The sequence below is a fragment of the Tursiops truncatus genome, chromosome 11, assembly GCF_011762595.2.
Source record: "Tursiops truncatus isolate mTurTru1 chromosome 11, mTurTru1.mat.Y, whole genome shotgun sequence".
Taxonomy (NCBI): Eukaryota; Metazoa; Chordata; class Mammalia; order Artiodactyla; family Delphinidae; genus Tursiops; species Tursiops truncatus.
In genome coordinates, this window is record NC_047044.1 from 98542473 (window position 1) to 98561906 (window position 19434).

General features: G+C 55.2%; 1 protein-coding gene across 1 annotated transcript in view; it reads left to right on the plus strand.

Annotated features, from left to right (window-relative positions):
• CRACR2A (calcium release activated channel regulator 2A) overlaps positions 1-19434 on the plus strand; it is a 120033-nt gene that overhangs the window by 87666 nt on the left and 12933 nt on the right. Inside the window, exons 11-16 of the mRNA XM_033867174.2 lie at positions 718-763; positions 2978-3084; positions 6190-6508; positions 9914-10046; positions 15174-15255; positions 15362-15476. Coding sequence (XP_033723065.1) covers positions 718-763; positions 2978-3084; positions 6190-6508; positions 9914-10046; positions 15174-15255; positions 15362-15476 — 802 coding nt within the window. The remainder of the gene's footprint in view (positions 1-717; positions 764-2977; positions 3085-6189; positions 6509-9913; positions 10047-15173; positions 15256-15361; positions 15477-19434) is intronic.

A 19434-nucleotide genomic window follows, 5' to 3' on the forward strand; every position in this document is an offset into this window, starting at 1 on the left:
CCTCACTCTGAGCATCCGCTCCCTCGTTTCCATTCCACTGGTTGCACACCACGTGTCTCCCAACCCCAGTCCCTGCCCTTGCCGTTCCCTCTGCCTGTGATGCTCTCCCCCATCCCTGCTGGGCTCTCTCCTCCGCACCCTTTAAGCCTCTGCTCAGATGCCACCTCCTCAGTGAGGTCTTCCCTGACCACCCTCCATCTCTGGCCCTCTTTATGCCACTTCTTCCCCACTTTATTTTTCTCAATAGCAATGAAATACAAATGCCCTGGGGGCAGGAACTTTTTCTTCCATTCCTTGGTGTAGCCCTGACAGCTGGAGCAGTGCCGGGCACACAGTGTGGGCTCAGGGAGACACGTGTGGCATGCAGCTACACATGCACTCATGAATGAAAGGTTTGGGGGGGGGGCCACAGCAAGTTCAAGGCGGAGCTGGAACACTGGTCAGCGCTGTGGAAGGCTCCGTTCGTGATCAGATGGACCAATGCAGGATCCTGAAGGGCCCTGGGTGTCACAAGGCCATTCTGTGTATCCCCCTGCCTCTGACCTGACTTATACACAATTACCCTTAGCCACAATCACTAAGGGAAGCGGTTCCGCGCCCTCCCCGGGCCTTCCATGCCCGGCCTTCCTCTGCACCCATCTGACCGTCAAACCAATGCTATTGGATCTGTTGACTGCAAGCCCCATGTTTGAATAGATTCCCCTTTTCCATCCACAGGGAAAGGAACAAGCATCTTCGGGATGAACGGGACATATGTTTTCAGGTAATGGGCCAGTGCCCCCTCCCCTGGGGGAAGACGAAGACTGGGGTCCAGTGGCAGCCAGACCTGCGCTGGGACTGGCCCAAGAAGATTCTAGGCTTGGAATCTGGTCACTCCTTTGTGTGGGCAGGACGGTGGCATAAGATTTTTTGAAAATAGTAAAAATTCAGGTTGACCTATAGGGTCATAGTGTGTTAATTTCCCGTGAAGTGACACACTTTCCTCTTGGCATCACGAGACCAGGATACTTGGGAGGGTCCCACATTTCTTGGATGTAGAAATGATCGTACCATCCATGAGACGGTGCAGTTGAAATGGCACCATGACTTTTAAACCAAAATGCTCAGTTTTTTTCTTCATTAACATGTTGATCGCTTGATGAAAATTTTTCATTTTTACACACTGTTGTAGAAAGAATTAAAAATGTATATTTCGGGCTTCCCTGGTGGCGCAGTGGTTGGGAGCCCACCTGCCGATGCAGGGGACCCGGGTTCGTGCCCCGGTCCGGGAAGATCCCACATGCCGCGGGGCGGCTGGGCCCACGAGCCATGGCCGCTGAGCCTGCACGTCCGGAGCCTGTGCTCCGCAATGAAGAGGCCACAGCGGTGAGAGGCCCACGTACCACAAAAAAAAAAAAAAGTATATTTCACCATTTACATAGTTGATTTTATGTACAATTTTTTTACCCTATGGGGACCGATGCTTCTCTGACCCTGACTGCCACAGTTACATACTTTCCCAAATAGCACGAAAATCCTGTATTTATTTAAAGAATCTCACTTCCGGCTGCGTTAAACAGAATCTAGGATTTCTCATTCCCCTAACATCCTCCCCTTTAGACCGTAGCTGTGGAAGCCGTGAAGGGAAGGAAAAGGCGGGCAGGATGGATTGATGTGACATTCTGATTTTCAGGATTCTCGCACGGTGAATTTCACGTGTGTCCTCGGGCAAATCGTTAGCCTCCTTGGGCCATGACCCCCATTATCACATGAGGAAGGAGATTCTCTATCCTTTTTTCCATACTGTAGGGATTTTTGTGCGTGTGAAAAACTCTTGGAAAGGAAGGTCTTGCGCTGGACTCTCAGCTGTTCAGTGCCCTAAATGTGGTCAGTACACGGCAGCTGGTTTGCCCCGGATTCGGTGGAACCTAGTTTAGAAGTGCAGATCCTTTAGGGACCTTGTACATCACAATGTCTTTTCTACCACTGGCTGTCAGCAACACGTCTCTGCCGCCCACCTATGTGTACTATCAGAGCAAGGCTTAAGCCTACACGTTTGTTTGATGGTGGTAATGGTTATAATTGTTTAAGAAGTAACACCAAATTTATTTTAAAACTTCCTAACAAATGTCACCTTAATCCCTTGACCTGGCTTCCCTTCACCTGCCAAACTCATTCTGCTTTGAGAAGGGAATGGAATTAAGGGAGTAAGAACCCTTGTGGGGAATGGAAGAAAGAGGGATAAAATCATGTTCATGCCGAATCACAATTAAAGATTAATCTGGGATCACAGCCATACCTGCGGGGGCCCTGGGGCACTGGAGCCCCTCCTTCTTTCAGGAAGAATCCCTGGGAACCACGGGGCTGGCTGGTTAATGAGAGATTCTTCCTGTGATCTAACCCCCCCTTATCTGGAAGACATCTGTCAGGGGAGCCCTGGCGAGGCAGGTGTAAGCCCCCCACTCCACCCAGTCTCTCCATTGCAGATACGTGAGCAATTTACCTACAGCCAGCCTACTTCCACAAAAGATCTGAAGTACCCTGTCTTGGCTTCGTAGCTGTGGACAAGGCTCTGGGTTCATTGATCCTCCTATCTGGGGGTTTGGAAATAAAGAGGGATTGAAACCCCACTGCAGAAGGTGTGTGATTTAAAGACGCACAGCGTTTTTTCTGCCCATACATGTTTTTCCAGTGCATCCCACCTTTAGCTTGTCCTCTTGCAAATTAGCACTACTCCTGGGAGGGGTAACCTGGCAGACCCCAGGCTCGGAACTTTGATTAGCTTATTAGATGGGAGATGGAGGAATTATGGTGAGAGATGACAGCAGAAGGGAAGAGTGGGTGAAGGCTAGCTCGCAGGGAGCCCAGGCCATCGCTTGCTTCCTTTAGAGTTTTATTTGAAGCCTGTACTATGAGGTGGGGGAATTGAGCCCTTTTCTGCTCCAATGTTGGGACAAATCAGTAGGCGTGGATCTGAGGGCATTTTGTGTTTCTACAGAAAGACAAGGCAGCCAAGGCAAACACAGCTGCTTCCAAGGCAAGCCAGAAGCAGCGATCTGGCTCTGTGATCGGCAAATACGTGGATGGCGGAGGGGTGCTCAGAAGGTAAGGCGTCCCTGCTGTGCTCATTCATCACCTGTTCCTGGGTCTTGCCAGGTTGCGAGCAGGCTCTGAGCCCAAGCTGAGTGCAGATTGGCCCTGGCGGGAAGCCTGGGGTCAGCCACTATCGCTCCCCTTGAGTCTTGGAGGACGCGTGCCTTCCTGTTCTGACATCCAGGTGCAGGGCAAGCACTTAGGACAGGCCGTTCCTGCCAGGGGGCGCTGAAGAGGGGCTGCAGATCAGGGGAGGGACAGAGGGGTCAGAGAGAGGGAGGGAGTGGGTGCTGGGCGGGCTCTGCTGTCTGTTGAGCAGAACGGATGCTCTTGGTTTTCCAGGGACAGGACTGCGTGAGTCTGAAGGGTAATTAGAGTGTAGTACGGAATCTCCAATCGTTGAAGTCCTTTACAGATGAGAACGGGGCCTGTACTTGACAAGACTCCTTTCAATAATTCATATTTAATTAACTCAGGGATAACTTGCTTGGTTGTTGTTGGACAGCACACGATTGCATTTAAGTCCCCAGAGGGGTGGCCTGTTGCTCCCCGAAGGAGGCACGCCAGCCTCCCTCCCCTCCCCCTGCCCTGTCTTCTCTGGGGCACGTGCTTCTTCCCATGGATGTGGCCACAGAGAGGTGGAGGCTGCCAGACCCCCACGTATCAAACCCGGGGCAAAGTGTGTAAAGCTGCTCATCTGGGAGACCCTGGGGACAGCAAGCATGAAATAGACATGCCAAGCGGAGGTGCCCTGGGGATGTCAATCCGCTGACGGCTCAAGACCTTGAACCTGACCATCGTGAACTCCTCTTCTAAATCGCTGAACCAGGAGACACAACATGGGAGCCAGATTCCTGCATCAACAGTTCACCTGTTGGTTCCTCGGAACGGAATATGTGCTTCCAACAAGCAGAGACTGATTGCCTACTCTGTAACTGACATTCTCTGAGTTCTGGGAAGTCTCCAAAGATCGATTAGACACGAGGCCTGCCCTTAATATCCATTACTGAGTGCCTGCCCTGTGCAAGACTCAGTGCCGTGTGCTGGGGATACGGAGTGAACAAAATAGACCCCGTCTCTGCTTTCATGGAGCTTATAATTGAGTGGAGGACACAGACAATAATTGATGAGTAATCGATAAATTGCAAACCCCGAATTCCCATGCAGACTTTGTCAGAGGTGACTGCTGTCTGCCGCTGGTGCATAGCATTTGGTGGCAAAACCAAAAAGGAGCTCAGTCATGCTAAGCTGAAGGTATTCTGGAATGTAATAGTGCTTGAGAATTTCCCAAGTAAGAAGCTTTTGCCAAGAAACGCTTCATTTAGGGTCATTTCAGTGTCCATGTCTTTTCTAGTTGCAAGGCCTTTGAAAAGCCATGCTCTGCATCTGTGCGCGTGCATACATGCTCACAACACGTGTTCACACAGGTGCACTCGTGTGTGTGAGCAGAGTGAAAGCAGATGGGAGCACCAATTGTGTGCCGACGTGGCTAGGCACTTAGTAGGCTCGTCAGAATGTAGAAGAAATTTGTTAGAAAGATGGCAGTCAGTTTCCGTAAAAAGCTGATTTTATAAATGAGTGTAAGAGTCCTTGAATTGCTGCAGATCCTTTATTTTATATCAGGGGATCCGAGCTGAGTCAGCACTTCTGTGAGCAAGCGCTATACCTTAACTTATCTTAGAAGTGTCCGGAGTTCAGAACAGTGACACACGCATTTTTTTCTCTTTTTTTCTGTTTTTGGTCCTTAGGGGCCAGAAATGCTAGGAGCGGGGGGGGGGCGGGAGTTGGGGCAAAGTGAAGGGGCTTTCCCTGTGCTGCATATTCTGTGTCCGTCGCCCACTTCCGCCTCACCACCGCATCCTGCTCGATTTTCTAGTTCTCGAGTGTGTGTGTGTGTGTGTGTGTGTGTGTGTGTGTGTGTGTGTGTGTGTGTTTCGATTCTGGACTCAGGTTCCTCCCCGTAAAACAGTCCTCAGCTTGACTTGTTCATAAAGGCCTGAGAGGGGGCTGCACCAGGAGGGCCCGTGGGGCCTCTGCTCACAAACCTTGGGGACACAGCCCGTGCCCTGGACCCACGTCTGGTGCCCGAGTGCTGCACACCCCCCCGCTGCTTCTCCTTGTTCTGTTGCTCAGGTGTTTCTGGAAGCAAACGTGCACTCAGACCTCTGAGGCCACTCGCTCCTGATCCTAAGGAGAAAGGAAGGAGAAGCGGGTGGAGGGCTTCCTTCCACCCTGAGCTGGTGGTGGACGCTTGCCGTGCCGGGGTCCCTCCCAGAGCAGTGGTCTCCCTCGCCTGCATCCCCGAGGGCTGCTTCCCTAACGGGTCTGGCTTATGCACTGGCTTACTGGGGAGGTGGGCAGGGCGGAAGGGTGAGGAAACAGGCCTGGAGAGTTGGTGTCTTACCTGGGGACACACAGCTGGTAAGGGCTGGCATGGGACCAGGGCAGAGGCCACCGCCCTTTAACCCAGGAGGCTTTGTTTCCACATCTGTTGTGCTTCTTTCTTCACCCTTTGCTTCTCCTTTGTGGCACCTCCCACAGTCTGGGACAGCGCAGTGAGTGTGTCATGACTGCTCTGGCCCTGCTAAGCTAAGCGCTCCACGAGGACGGGGCTGGTGCACCTGTTGCTGACTGTCGTTAGCTTAATACCTGGGAGCCGGCATCACCTTCACCACCCTCACCTTCACCTTCACCACCTTCACCTTCATCACCTTCACCACCTTCACCTTCACCACCTTCACCTTCATCATCACCTTCACCTTCGCCACCTTCACCTTCACCACCTTCACCTTCACCACCTTCACCTTCATCATCACCTTCACCACCTTCACCTTCACCACCTTCACCTTCATCATCACCTTCGCCTTCATCATCACCTTCACCTTCATCACCTTCACCTTCACCACCTTCACCTTCATCATCACCTTCGTCTTCATCTCACCCTCATCATAAGGACATTGAATGAATGAGCGGAACAATGCTGGGTCTGGTTTTCCCTTTCTTGGTTCCTCTCTGCCCCCAAAAAGTGTGCTCCTCAGCTCTCTGTCACAGACCCCCAGCTTCCATTCTGATACATTTTACAATCTTCTCCCCACTCTTCATTCTTCTCCAAAACAGCCAGTCAGAGGAGGAGGAAGATGTGTTTGGCATCCTGCGGAGGAGAAGCTCCCTGGGCCTGAGTGGGCACCCCCTTACAGAAGAGGGGCCGGGGACCGGGGGTCTGCTCTCCCGGCCGCTCCGCAGAATCATCTCCATTGAAGAGGACCCGCTGCCCCAGCTGCTGGGGGGCGGCTCTGAGCAGCCACTGGGCCAATGCCCGGAAGAAGGGGAGGCCTCCGACCAGGGGGCGGAGGGACAAATCGGGCCGTCCCGACCTCTGGAGCTCATGCCTGCGTCTCCCCGAGGGCAGCCTGTTGGAAAAGAGACCCCATCTGAGGTAAGGGTGCATCCCTCACTGGCTTGCAGGTCACCCTGGGCCTTGTCCCTCGAGTGTGAGCCCAAGAGCCCCAAGGCCGCTCAGGAAGCCAGACTCAGCAGGCCTGGTGACGCAGCAAGTTTGTGTCCCTCGGGTACCACCCTTCTCTGCTCTGCCGAGTGTCATGGTGGAGACTCGGGGGTCTGGGGACACTCTCCTAACAACTTCTGTTGTTGGCCCCTATGTGTTTTGTTCTGATTCAGATTCTGCATTTATAGAGTAGGACCGAGCCTCTGCTGGGCAATTAGCGTCAGCTGTCACAGGCCTTAAAAATGGTACCTCTTCTGGTCCGTTCTGTAACCGCCCCCTGCAGGCCAGTCCCTGCGGGGGAAGTCTGCGCACCATCGCTTCTCTCTCGGTTCCTAATCAGCTCGGCCCTCCCGGCAGTGTGACGCTGCACTCCCACCCTCCATCCCCGCGACCCCCACCAGCTCTCCCCGCTGAGTTCCCCGGGAGAAGGGGGCCGCGTGGACCATCCTCCTCTGGATCACAGGTGATACTCCTTACCTTGTTTGTGACCCAGGCCTTGGAACTGGCCCCTCAGCCCTCCCCCTGCCCGCCGCCGGACCCTCTAGAACAGTTCCCTCACCCTGTGGCGGCCTTCAGAGCTGAGCGGTCCGAGTGAGGCGTTGGCGTGCGTGCCGGTGAGCCCTCTCCAGCCCCTGCACGGGGACTTCTTGGCCTCGGTTATCATTCTTGGGCCTGGATTAAGATTCATGCCTACAAACCACTCCTCTGAAGGGCCCTTGGTGGGTGGGGCAGCCCCCTTACACCCCCTTCTACATCCCCAAAAGTGGACAGACTACACTTGCTGGCAGTGGGCACAAATGGGGCTTTAAATACCCCACGATAGCCCCCCAAATGTGAAAGAAGTGTTAAGAGGGCCATGGGAGATGGGGTGAAGGAAGAGGCTAAGCGTCCATGTCTGCCGTGGCACCTGATCCTTGCGGTTGTTGGATGACGGGCATCAGAGATCTGTTCTCCCCTCAGGCGGGTGGGGAAGTAGAGCCCAGAGCGAGGAGGCCCACCCAGCCCGCAGTGAGGGGAGCCCAGCCTTCGCACCCACCGCTCTGCATCCCCACCGGCTGCACCGGGATGCGGTGCTGTTTAGCTGGGACAGAAGCTGCAGCAGAGAGGAAGTGTGTCTGCTGGAAGCCAGTCACACAGCAGCCTCCACAGAGGGCCCCTTGCAAGGCCGCTGAGCCATCAATTGGTACCAGCTTTCGGGAAAGTAGTTTGATAATAGGAATCAAGAACTTTAAAAGTCCGCCTCCTTTGAACCAGCCCTCCTACTTCTAGCAACCTTTCCTAAGGAAATAACCAAAACCAGACAAAAATTTAATCCAAGAATGTAAGTGCATAAGAGCAAATAACTGAAAAAACAACAGTAGGGACATAAATTAGACTATAGTAATTTAATAGAATGTTATAGTGCTATTAAAAATCACATTTTTGGAAAACTTCAGTGACTCAGAAATATTTATATAAAATTCAATAACATAGGAACAAATAGAAAATTATACATAAATTTATATTATATATAATAATATAAATAAAGTATACATAGTACCTCAAATTTCTCTCAAAAAAACATATATTGATTCATCTATATAAAAAAAACCTGGAAGAAATGTATCCAAATAGGAATAGTGACCGTTTCAGGGTTGGGGGGTAAATTATGAATAGTCATTAATTTCCTCTCTGCTAAGTTTCCTAATTTTAGAAATTAGTATGTATTACTTTCATTTTTTAAAGCTTAAAAAAAATAAAAACAGTGGTGGGAAGGAGAATGAGAACAGATCCCCTGACTTGCCAGTGGAGGGAGCCTTTCTCCAGCCCCTCCCCACAATGTTGTTGTCTCACTGTCGTTCGCGGGCAGGTGGATTGTCCCCCAGGTTAAGGGCAAGAACTGGAACAGCTTCGCTGCTCCTGTGAGGTGGGTCCCTCCCCAAACGGAACCATCACCGGGTTGATCATATCCTGTCTGCGGAATAAGTGTCCTGCCGCAGGCGGGGGCCAGGGTGAGGGGAGCACAGAGAAGGTCCGCCACTGCGTCTGCAGCCAAGACCATCTCCTCCCACCGGCCCCGGGCCTGCAGTGGGCCAGTGGCTGCACTGAGCTTCGGTCTCAAACAAAGGACAAACGGAGCACGAGCCTGGCAGAGAGCGGTGCTTGTGCTTCGCAGCAATAAAGAAACTGGGGCCAGGGCAGCGTTTCTGAGTGTGGGTTTCTCTCTCTTTTTTTTTTTTTTTAAGTTGGGTTTAAGTTTCTGTCATTGACCTTGAATTCCCTCCTAAGTACAGCATGGAATTGATTTCTCCCCAAAAGGCTGTTAATGGCTTTTCTCTGAAATTCAAGTACTGCTAATATCTGCTGCTACTCCGCTATAGTATTTGCTCGGTGAAAGGAGCTAATTCCCCCCAAATCCACTTCCAAATAGATTCTGCAAAGCCTCCTCATCTGGCCTGGCAGTGCTGGGGGAGCACGCGGCTCTCTGGACTTAATGACCATTCGGAGGAAGGGCCCTGTGCCGGTCCTCACTCTGCCTCTCACTCACCCAGCATCCTGGAGCAAGTCCACTTCCCGCTGGACCGTACACGCCAGAGTAACAGGCAGGCCAGTTCCCAGTCTGTCCCGCTGCCGGGTGGAGAAGGACCACCATGACTGTGTTCTGGAACGTTCTTCCCGTAGCCTGGCATCTTGGGGTTTCCCAAGCTACTGAGTGGAGACTGCCTTGCCTTATTTCCAGGGCAGACAGGGACCCTAGATGGAAGGTGAGCTGGGACAGAAGGGCAGCATGCAGGGAGGCGAGCGTGTCCTCCATCCGGTCCCGGCTTCCAGTGACGGGGCAGAAACGAGAGGCCCGACCCCAGCCTGGGATGCCTCTGCCCCCGAGTATAGATAAGCCTTCTGTATCTTCTGTATCTCCCCTTCCCCTTCAAACACTCCACCTTGTCCTCCCCACCCAGCCCCTGCAGAGGATCTCTGCTTCCTCCTTAAGCCCCAGCCCAGAGCCCCCCCGCACCCCGAGCCCCTTGATTCCTGGTCCGTGCTCTGGGCACTCGGAACATCGTGCCGTGACTATGTGTACGCGTGGCTGCCTTCCCTGCACCACATGCCCGGCCCAGCGCAGGGCCTGCGGCGCAGCACGTGGGCAGCAGTGGTGGTGGAGTGAAAGTCTCTCTTCCCGCTGCTGAAGCTGGAAGGAGCCTTGGTGCGCTGAGCCCGAAGCTTCCTGCCTCCGAGGCCCGAGCAGCCTCCCCGGTGCTGGTTGCGGGTCCCTCCCTGCACACCGCAGGGACAGGTCAGGGGCAGGGCTGGCCAGCGGCCGTCCCAGCATGTGACCCTGCTGTCTGTCTTCCACAGGAGGAAGGCTCTGTGTCCACCCCAGACCGGCTCTTCAAGATCGTGTTTGTGGGCAATTCCTCCGTGGGGAAGACGTCCTTCCTGAGCCGGTTCTGTGACGGCAAGTTCTCCCTGGGTTCAGCAGCCACCATGGGTGAGTTCTCGGCCCTGGGCTGGACCCCAGCCCACCTCTGGGAAGGGGCGGCTGTGAGAAGGGTGCCCAGGAGGGACTTGGAGCCCCGTAGGAGGGGCTGAGGGCTGGGCTGGTAGGCGAGGCCCCCCTCTGCCTGGTGCTCCACGGCTGTGGGACCACGAACGGTTCCTATGCCCAAGATGAGGGGCTCTGAAGTTGGCAGAGATGGACTTCCGGCCCTTTGTTCCCTCTCTGAGCCTGTCTGTCTTCAGTCATCCCTTCCCGACTTTCTCTGTGTATGTGTGTGCATGTGTGTGTGTGTGTGTGTGTGTGTGTGTGTGTGTGTGCATGCGCGTGCATGCACACGTGTATAGACGTGCAGGACGGAGGACAGTGCTCTGGGGGCTTCTTTTACCCATCACATTTCCTCGTCTCGCATCCGGGCCTGCTGGGTAACAGCTGGAGTCCACTGTAGACACTCGTTAGGCTCAGCTGCTAATAGCTGATCAGGGCTTCATGCGCCTCCATCATCATCTCGGGTAATTCTGTGTTTAGACAGGAGCCTCTGCCCCTTCACCCAGAGGTGCTCCTTGCATTGGAGTGTGTGGGAAGACGCAAAGGCACATTGGCCTTCTAGGTTCTCCCCAGGTGAATCACTCGAGCAAAAAAAAATGAATCCTTTGGGTGCCTCCTATGTGCCATTTAACCACGCTAAGTCAGCTATGTTAAAAATACATTGCGGAGAGTCCGCCTGCCGATGCAGGGGACACGGGTTCGTGCCCCGGTCCGGGAAGATCCCACATGCCGCAGAGTGCCTGGGCCCGTGAGCCATGGCCGCTGAACCTGCGCGTCCGGAGCCTGAGCTCCCCAACGGGAGAGGCCACAGCAGTAAGAGGCCCGCGTACTGGAAAAAAAAAAACAAACAAACGAACTAACAAAAATACATTGATATGATCTGAATATTTACCGTGGATTTTGATATTTATCATTTCCATCTGTCTTCCCAACAACCCTGAAAGGCAAGCACTGCTGTCAGCCCAATGGACAGACCAAGATGCTGAGGCCCAGAGACGGGTCCTCATTCCCACCAGCTGGCCGTGCTGATACTGGTCCCCCTGCAACCGCATGCACCTCTGCTGTCCCAGCCCACTGCCTCCCTAACAACATTGTGCTGTGCGTGCTCAGAGCCCAGCTTCTGCCACAGGAGGCGGGTGGAGGCTAGCACGGGCAGGGGAGGCCGCTAAGGTCCAATGGGGCATCGGAGGTCCCGGGCCTTCATCTCAGCGCTGCCACCGACCAGCTGTGTGACCTCGGGAGGAGGTGTTTCCTTTTCGGCTTCAGTCTTTCCTCACCTGAGAAAAATGAGAGATTTGAACCGGGCCAGCCAAGACTGCTTCCAAGCCCAGGGCTCTGTCCAGACCACCTCTGACCCCTGGAGGTCTCACAAGCTGGCCCTCCAAGACAATCCGAGACAAACTCTCCTGCCCCAGAGCCTGCCTGGGGAGAGTCTGGTCTCTTCCTCCAGGATAACCTGAATGGGCCGTTCCTTGCAACTTTCTTCCTGCAGATGGGTCTCTTCCCACGACTGTAGGCGCCCTGTTCTTACTGCTGAGCCTCTGCAGTTTCCAAATCCGGAGCCCCCTCCTGCCCCACCCCGCGCCCCATTCCACCCAGAGACTGGGTGCATCCCACGGTGAAGAATCGGGACTCTGATGGGAAGACGGCTCAGAAGAGCCTGGCCTCGTGCGGCTGGAAGGGATGGCTAGGAGTGACCCCCATGTGCCGAGTGTGGTGACACAGGAAACAGCGGCTGCAGAGCTGGACTGGCCCTCCCTGGAGCGTTCCATGGGGAGGCCCCAGAACCTGAGGTCACAGCTCGGGCGTAGGCTGTGGGGGCAGGGGAGGGATGCTGTACCCCCGGGGGCGGCCCTCTGGCAGTGCACCTGGTGCCTCTCCTGTTGGTGAAATCAGGGAATCGGGGTCTGCTTACACCTCCAACTGATGCCCCCGAGATGGAAAGCTCTGAAAAAGAGAAAATCAGACTAATTCGCACTCCCCAGGAGGCCAATTATGGAAACACCTACAATTTAGGAAGGGGAAAAATATCAAAGTCTCCAAATCTGGGACGCCCTTCATCGAGCTGTGCAAAACGAGCCAGAGTAGCAGCTGGAATTAGCCTCCCCGGCACACGTGTCAGGGCGCTGATGCCACACCAGCCGCCTGGAAGATGCTCCCTTTACAGACACAGATGAGCCACCGAGTCCTGGGCTCCCGGGGCTCAAGCAGGCCAACCCCTGTCGAGCACAGCAGCCCTGGACCCTCAGCACAGCACCAACAGGGGCGCGGTGGTGCCTTAACGCTCTCCTCCATCACCGAAGGGACTTCCCGATCGCCCAGCCCCTCAGGAGCACGTGACCCGTCCTCGACCTCCGGCTTGTGCGTGAAGTGGCTTCCATCATGCAACAGTCTGTCTTGGGGCGCCCCTGCCTTCCCCACCTTAGCACCAGCGGATCCCTTGTAAAGCAGGTGGGTGGGCCCTGCGTGTGTCCTGGAGACGTCAAATGTTCTTGCAGAACATTGGAGCTCATTTTGTCAATGAGAAGACTGACTGTTAGAGGCTAAGGCTCTAGGACCCAGGACTCTGAGTCCAGAGCTCTTCCCGAGGCCCCGCCTTGGTTCATGGCCCTGCTTTAAACCAGGGCCCATGGCCCAAGGTGTTTCTTCTGCCCTCTCCTGGGCACCAGTCTGTTGCCATCCCTCTCCTCGACTCCACAGAGAAATCCCGAGAGCTTCCCCTCCGGGACAGCTCACTGGCACTCCCCGTTCCCAATCCCTCTTGCTTGGAATGACCTGTCCTGTCCAGAAAGGACACCCTTCCTGGGGTCCATCACCCACAGCTCTGACCCACACATCCCACACACATCACACTCCACGGTGACAGGGCCCCCGAGGTCCAGTCCTCATTCAGGAACCACTGAGGTTGCAAGTCGGGGGTCACCTCCACGTGTTTGCCGAACGCTACAGCTGGACGTAAAACCATGGACGCCCAACTCCCTTCCAGCACCCGCGTCACACCTCAGTTTACAGATGGGGAAAGCGAAGCCTCCCAGATGGGGGGAAGTCACGTCGTCCAGGCCACACAGCTGGTCAGAGGCAGGACTGAGGCAGGAACATGAGGTCTGGGCTCCCGGACCGTTGGAACGGGTGCGGGGCGGGGGGGTCTCAGAAATCCCTCTGGTCCCTCGTCACTCTGTGCAGCCTGCTGGACGCTGACTCCCCGTGTCCTCCCAAACCCCACGCATCCCTTGGACTTGTTGGTCTACTTCCCGGCCTGCGGGTCTGAGGCTGCAGGGACGGGTACGTCGTGGACCAGCGGACACTCGCCAAGCTCCCCGTCCACCAGCAGAGCGATTACCAGTGAGGTCGAGGGACCCAGCCGTCCCTCCACCACCTGCCTTTCCATCAGAGAGAGGGCTCATCCTCGGGGGCTTCAGATCAGGCCCCGAAGATGTGATGACTGAGGCTGGCTTTCCCCTGGGTTGTTATCAGGCTGTGGGCAGCCCCCCGGCCTCCCAGAGCACAGATGGGGGAAGCCCTACCGCTTTAGCTAAGAAAACACCCTTGGGTTTGGTTTCCATCTGTTCTGATGGGAGCATTTAGCCTTGGACTTTCTAGGTGAAACAGAGCTGCCAGGGACCCTGTGCCCAGGGTACTGCTATGAAAAGAGGAATGAGCCTCAGAACTGGGTTTGCAAGTCACTGAGGCTGCTGACCAGCTTGGGCAAGGCTGGGCTCCCGCTTCTTTATCCTTCTATGGTTGAGGAGGAGAAGGGGGGTGCACGTGTGTGCACGTGTGAGGATGGGTATGTGTGTGTGTGCGTGTGTGTGCAGATAGCAGCCCGCACACGGATGTCCCAGGGGAGCGTGGTGAAGAGGGAGAGGTGGCACATGGAAACTGGGGATGCCAAGCATTCTACCAATGGGACACGTCCCTCTTTTCCTCACCCAGACACGCGCATCCTCTCTCCGACTCTCTTCTGTGAGCCCAGGCCTCTGCAGTCCTGCTAACATTCTAGGAGCGGATGACCCTCCCATCTCTCCTCCCCTGCCCAGCCCCTCACACACTCGCCTTTGCCTGGAGACCGTGGCAGGGATGCCCTTTTCCATCAACTGCCTCTTGGTTGTCTGTCTGTCAGTCTGTCTGTCTCTGTCTGGCCAGGCTGCTGTTGCTGTCCCTACCTGAGCCCTCCAGGGTAAGGACCCCAGAGGCTGGGCCTTTTAGAGGTTGGGAGGGGATGCCCTCTGGTTCCAAGATCTGATGCCTTAAGGGGGAAAAACGTTTTAAACCTGGTTGAGCATCTGTGAACATTCTCACAGGGTGTAGGAGGGAGGAATGTTTGTTATCAAAGCACCTGCCTTTAGGTCCTCTGTCTGAGGGCTGCTGTGGGACCTGCCTGCCCTGCATCCTCTCTCTGGGATCCACGACTCCAGGTAGGGTCACAGCCTCAGAGGGAGGATTGCAAGTGGCTTGATGGCTGGGATTAGGAGCTCTGATTCCATCTCTAAGGGGGCTTTGCCTCTGATTCCCGCCCCCACCGCTTTCCTTCTCTTCTGTCCCTCCCTCCACCTGCCAAGCCCTCCCCTCCCGCCCTCCTCCCCCACCTACCTTTGCATCACCACGGTGGGAGTCTGGGAGTGCGATCCATCCCCCAGGGATACTCGGATTGTACTATGGGAACTTTGAAAAGCATTTTAGGGAGAAAGAAGAAAAGGGAGGGAGTGAGGAAGGAATCTGAGGACAGTCTTTCTGTCGCCTCATCTTCCCAAGGAGGGAGTGAATGATAATTCTTTGCGTTGGTAGATTGCTTTTCCATATGTGATCTCATTCGATCCCTAAAGAGGGTCTGGATTACACTGCAGGGAGCAGCCTGCGGTTCAGAGAGGTTCCGTGACTGGATCAAGGTCCCACAGCCGGTCAGTGGCAGAGACAGGACCAGAAGCCAGGTCCCGGGCCTCCCGGTCCAATGCTCTGTCCCGCGCACACCACCTGTCAGGAGCAGCAGGGTGAGGGCTGCGCCCTCGGGCTGATGGGATTCCAGGCTGGGGCGTGGGTTCCGGACTTGGACATGATGCTGGGCTCCCCCCACAGGCATCGATTACCGCATGAAGACCGTGCGTGTGGACGACTCGCGGGTGGCCCTGCAGCTGTGGGACACGGCGGGGCAGGAGAGGTGAGGATCCCCACCCCCACCCCGGGTAACCCCGCCTCTCCTCTCCCCGCGGGGGCGGGCTGTGGCGGCAGAGGAGGCCGCACACCTGACCCGGCCCTTTGCGCAGGTATCGCTGCATCACCCAGCAGTTCTTCCGCAAGGCCGACGGCGTCGTGGTCATGTACGATCTCACAGCCAGGCAGTCCTTCCTGGCCGTGCGCCCGTGGCTGAGCAGCGTGGAGGTGAGCTGGGGGCCTACGGGCAGCCCCTCTTCCTGGGCCTGCTGCCCTCTCTGGACACCTGACTCACACCCCACCTTCTCCGGGAAAAAACCGGTTCAGGCGTCCATGCGTCAGTCCACCCAAGTGCCCGGCACCAGGCTGGTTACTGGGGACCCAAAGGTGAACACAAGAGGTGCGGTCCCTGCCCTCATGGGGGGAGGGGGCTGGGGGAAGGACACAGGACAAATACCAATTAAACCAATAATGGTGTCATTAAGATTGTGAAAAGCGGGGTAGGATTAGGGGACGGAGTGTCAAGGATGGGTGGGTTCCCAAGGCATTTAAACTGAGTCACCACCGCCTCTCCTGCATTTTTCTAGCTTCAGGGGGTCCCGCCGTGACCAGCCCAGGACCGTTGTGCTCACGGTTTGGGGGCCTGGGTCACAGCCCTTCGCACGAGGGGAGGCTGATCTGCAATGTGTGGGACCCAGGCCCCCCCCAGAGTCACCTCAGGCCGGGCCCTCGAGACACGGGGCTCTTCCTTGAATTCTGGATTCTCTGTAAGACTCCGCTCTCTCGCTGTTATCCCTGCAACATGCTGCTTTGTAAGCGCTTTCTACTTCCCGACCACCTGCACGTCCTCCTCTGCCACTGAATGCAGATGTCTCAAGGCCAAGGGCAGCGTGCCAAGCCACTTATTATTTTTCACAGGCCCCCTCCCGCCCGATTCTTTCACAGACAGTCAAATGGTCCCAGCTCCTTCCATCAGCAGGACCCGTGCTTTGTTCGTTTATTTGTTCTAAACACTGCCAGGCATTGTTCTGGGGTCTGGGCATTCCAGCACCAGATAAAAGAGACAGTGTTCCTCTCCCCATGGAGCTTATGTTCAACCCTCTGCTCAAGCCCGTAGGCCTTGGCCAGCCCCTTACCTACTCATCCGTCAGGCTGCCACACTGCTATCCGGGACGCAGCTGCCAGCCCGGGCCCCCACTGCCCTCTGCACATCTTTGTCATCGTGACCGGTATTTGGGTCCCCCAGTGCTGGGCAAATGTTGGACGCGTGCGTGGATGCCGTGTCACCGTGCAGGCGGGATAGGGGGTCTGTTCATTTCACTTGTTTCAACCCTAAGATTTATGCTTCCTCGCACCAAAATCTGTTTCTCTTGAAGTTTGGATTGGATGGGCCGCTCCTTTCTCTCCTGTTAATCTACATCCTTGTCGTTACCAAGAAAAATGAGGAGCAGGAATGGAAGCCAGATGCAGGAGTTTCTCAGAAATGTGCTCGATACAAGTTATTTTTCAAAATTATTGCGTCTAAAACACAATAGAGAAAATGTACGTTTTGAAATGTAGTGAATGGCTCTATACCGAGCTAAGAGTGGAGACAGATGGTGGGGTGATCCGGAAGTGAACCCTCTTTAAACTTTGTAATTTATGACATGATTTTTTTTTTTTTTTTTTGCGGTACTCGGGCCTCTCACTGCTGTGGCCTCTCCCGTTGCGGAGCACAGTCTCTGGATGCGCAGACTCAGCGGCCATGGCTCACGGGCCCAGCCGCTCCGCGGCATGTGGGACCTTCCCGGACCAGGGCACGAACCCGTGTCCCCTGCATCGGCAGGCGGACTCCCAACCACTGCGCCACCAGGGAAGCCCTATGCCATGAGTTTTGATAGCACCAGCAGATTCCTCTTCCTCGCGAAGTTAAGCACCAGGAGAGACTTTAGGGATGACCTAACCCGGTGGTTTTGAAACTTTCCTCCTTGGAGCCCCGGAACCAGGCTGACCTTGCCCACAGCCAGAGACAGGCAGGGAAGGGTGGTGGTCACAGGTTTGGGCCTTCTCCCCCCACCTCAGAACCCCTCTATGACTTTCAGTTTTGCTTATTGGAAGTTCAGCCACAATTTTGTTAGACAAGAGGGTTTCCCTCTGAGAATGACTGACATAAGACAGCCATCTCATTCCAGATGAAGACATTTAGGCCATGACCTGGTCAAGGTCTCCTGTTCTTTTCCCAGCCACAGACATTTACTCGTTCCCCGTATCTAAGTGCACAGTGGGGCTTCCACGTGCACTGAGCCCGAGGACGCAGGACCTGCAGATTCCGGGCTGGGGCTGACCGGGCCACGCCATTTTATATAAGGGGCTTGAGCGTCCGTGGATTTTGCTACCCACGGGGGTCCTGGAACCAATCCCTTGCAGATAGGGAGGGACAACCGTATACTAGAGCTGGGAAGAGGCAATGCAGATAGTCTGGGATTAGTAGGGATGGATGGAGAGAAACTTACAGAACTACACCTTCTGCCATTAGTAGGGGGCTGTAGTTTCTAAGGCCCCTGTTTTGCAGAGAGCCCGGGATCTAGCCAGGAAGTGGAGCGTCTGGTTGAATTGGAAGGAGGTGGTGGAGGTGAAGAAATGTCAGAGGGCCATCGTTGCAGCTTGAAGCATGAGCTCGGCCATTCTGCAGAACGCTGGGTCGAGCACTGCGTGGCTGGCCTGATCCTGCCCGGGGTAGGGCTGGGAAGCATCTCCGGCACGCACCCCGCCAGAGCCACTCCCCAGTGGAAGCTGAGCTGAGATGGCAGATCCACCTGTGGCTAACTCAGAATTATCCCCATGTGGATGGGGCTCCTCTGTACACTTTGTAGTTTGCGTTTTCCTGCTTTAAAATCTTAGCAGAAGGTACCGGTAAATTTTAAATGATGATTCCAAACTTAGATATCAGGATCACTTGTGAAGCTTTCGAACAAAACAGACACCAGGGCCCAAAGAGAACGATTCAGGTCCCGGAAATGCAAAAAACCCCCAAACAGCAAAAGTCCCCCAGGTGGTTTTGTTTCTCAGCCACCACGGATTCCAGCCTAAACAAGTGCTTCTTAAACTCTAATATGCACGAAGCCTCTCCTGGAGACCTGGTTAAAATACAGACCCTGGGTCAGCAGGTGCGGGCTGGGGCCTGAGATGCTGCATTTCTAACAAGTTCCAACAAGCCAGCGCTGCTGGTCCAGGGACCACACTTGGAGAAGCAAGATTCTAAATCCTTTTCAAAGATGTTTGTAATTTGCGGGGCACAACCCACGTGCCCAGCCCGCGCCACGCCCTCTGGGGGACTCAGTGTGATGCACCGGTGCAGCGGCCCCAGGGTTCTGCGAGCGGGTGCTGGAGGCTGTGTCAGGTGGGGTTGTGTGTTGAGGATATGGACCCGTGGCGTCATAAATGCAGTTGTTCTCAAGATTCTTGAAAAGCTAAGTCGTTCCGCCTTGGCAACCAGCCATCAGAGACATCAGGCGATAGATTAAAACTTCACACCTAATTGGATCGGAGGGGACCTGAGAATAATCGGCCCTTGATGTTTGTGGCGCACCTTGAATTTCCGTAGCACCCCCAGCGCTTCGCCAGCCCCTTGCCAGGAGAAGGGAGGGTGGAGGGGGAGCTTTAATGACAGGCTTTGGGTTCAGAAGCCTTATTATTAAGTGAATGGTGGCCAGCTGTTCCCAGCGCCCCTTCCCCCATCAACCTGAAAAGCCGTACCCAAGGAAAGGGCTGACATTGCCACGGATTATACACGGCAAAGACTGACTCCCAGGTTGCGACGGGCAGGAACAGCGGCTGGGGAGGCGTGGAGTTCCCTGCAAAGGATATTCTCATCGTCCCAGCCCAGCCACCACCTGGCCGTGAAACGTGGGCCAGTCACTCCACGAAGGGGTGGACCAGAGGGTCTGGAAGGTTTCTCCTGGCCCCCGCGCTCTATAGGGTCTGGCACCTGACTCTCTGGGGGGCCGGGATGGAGCAGGTGTGTGTGGATGGGAGAACCCTGCCAGCCCAGAGGGAACCGAATGCCTTGGGCACAAGAGAAGGGGCGACTGCTCTGCCTTATGAGGTGTCCTGCCCCACAGCCCCTCCTCTCCCACCTCAGCACCTTTACCTGGCCCGCAGGTCTCCTGCAGGAAAGACCCAAGCGGGGCCCACACACGCTCTGTGC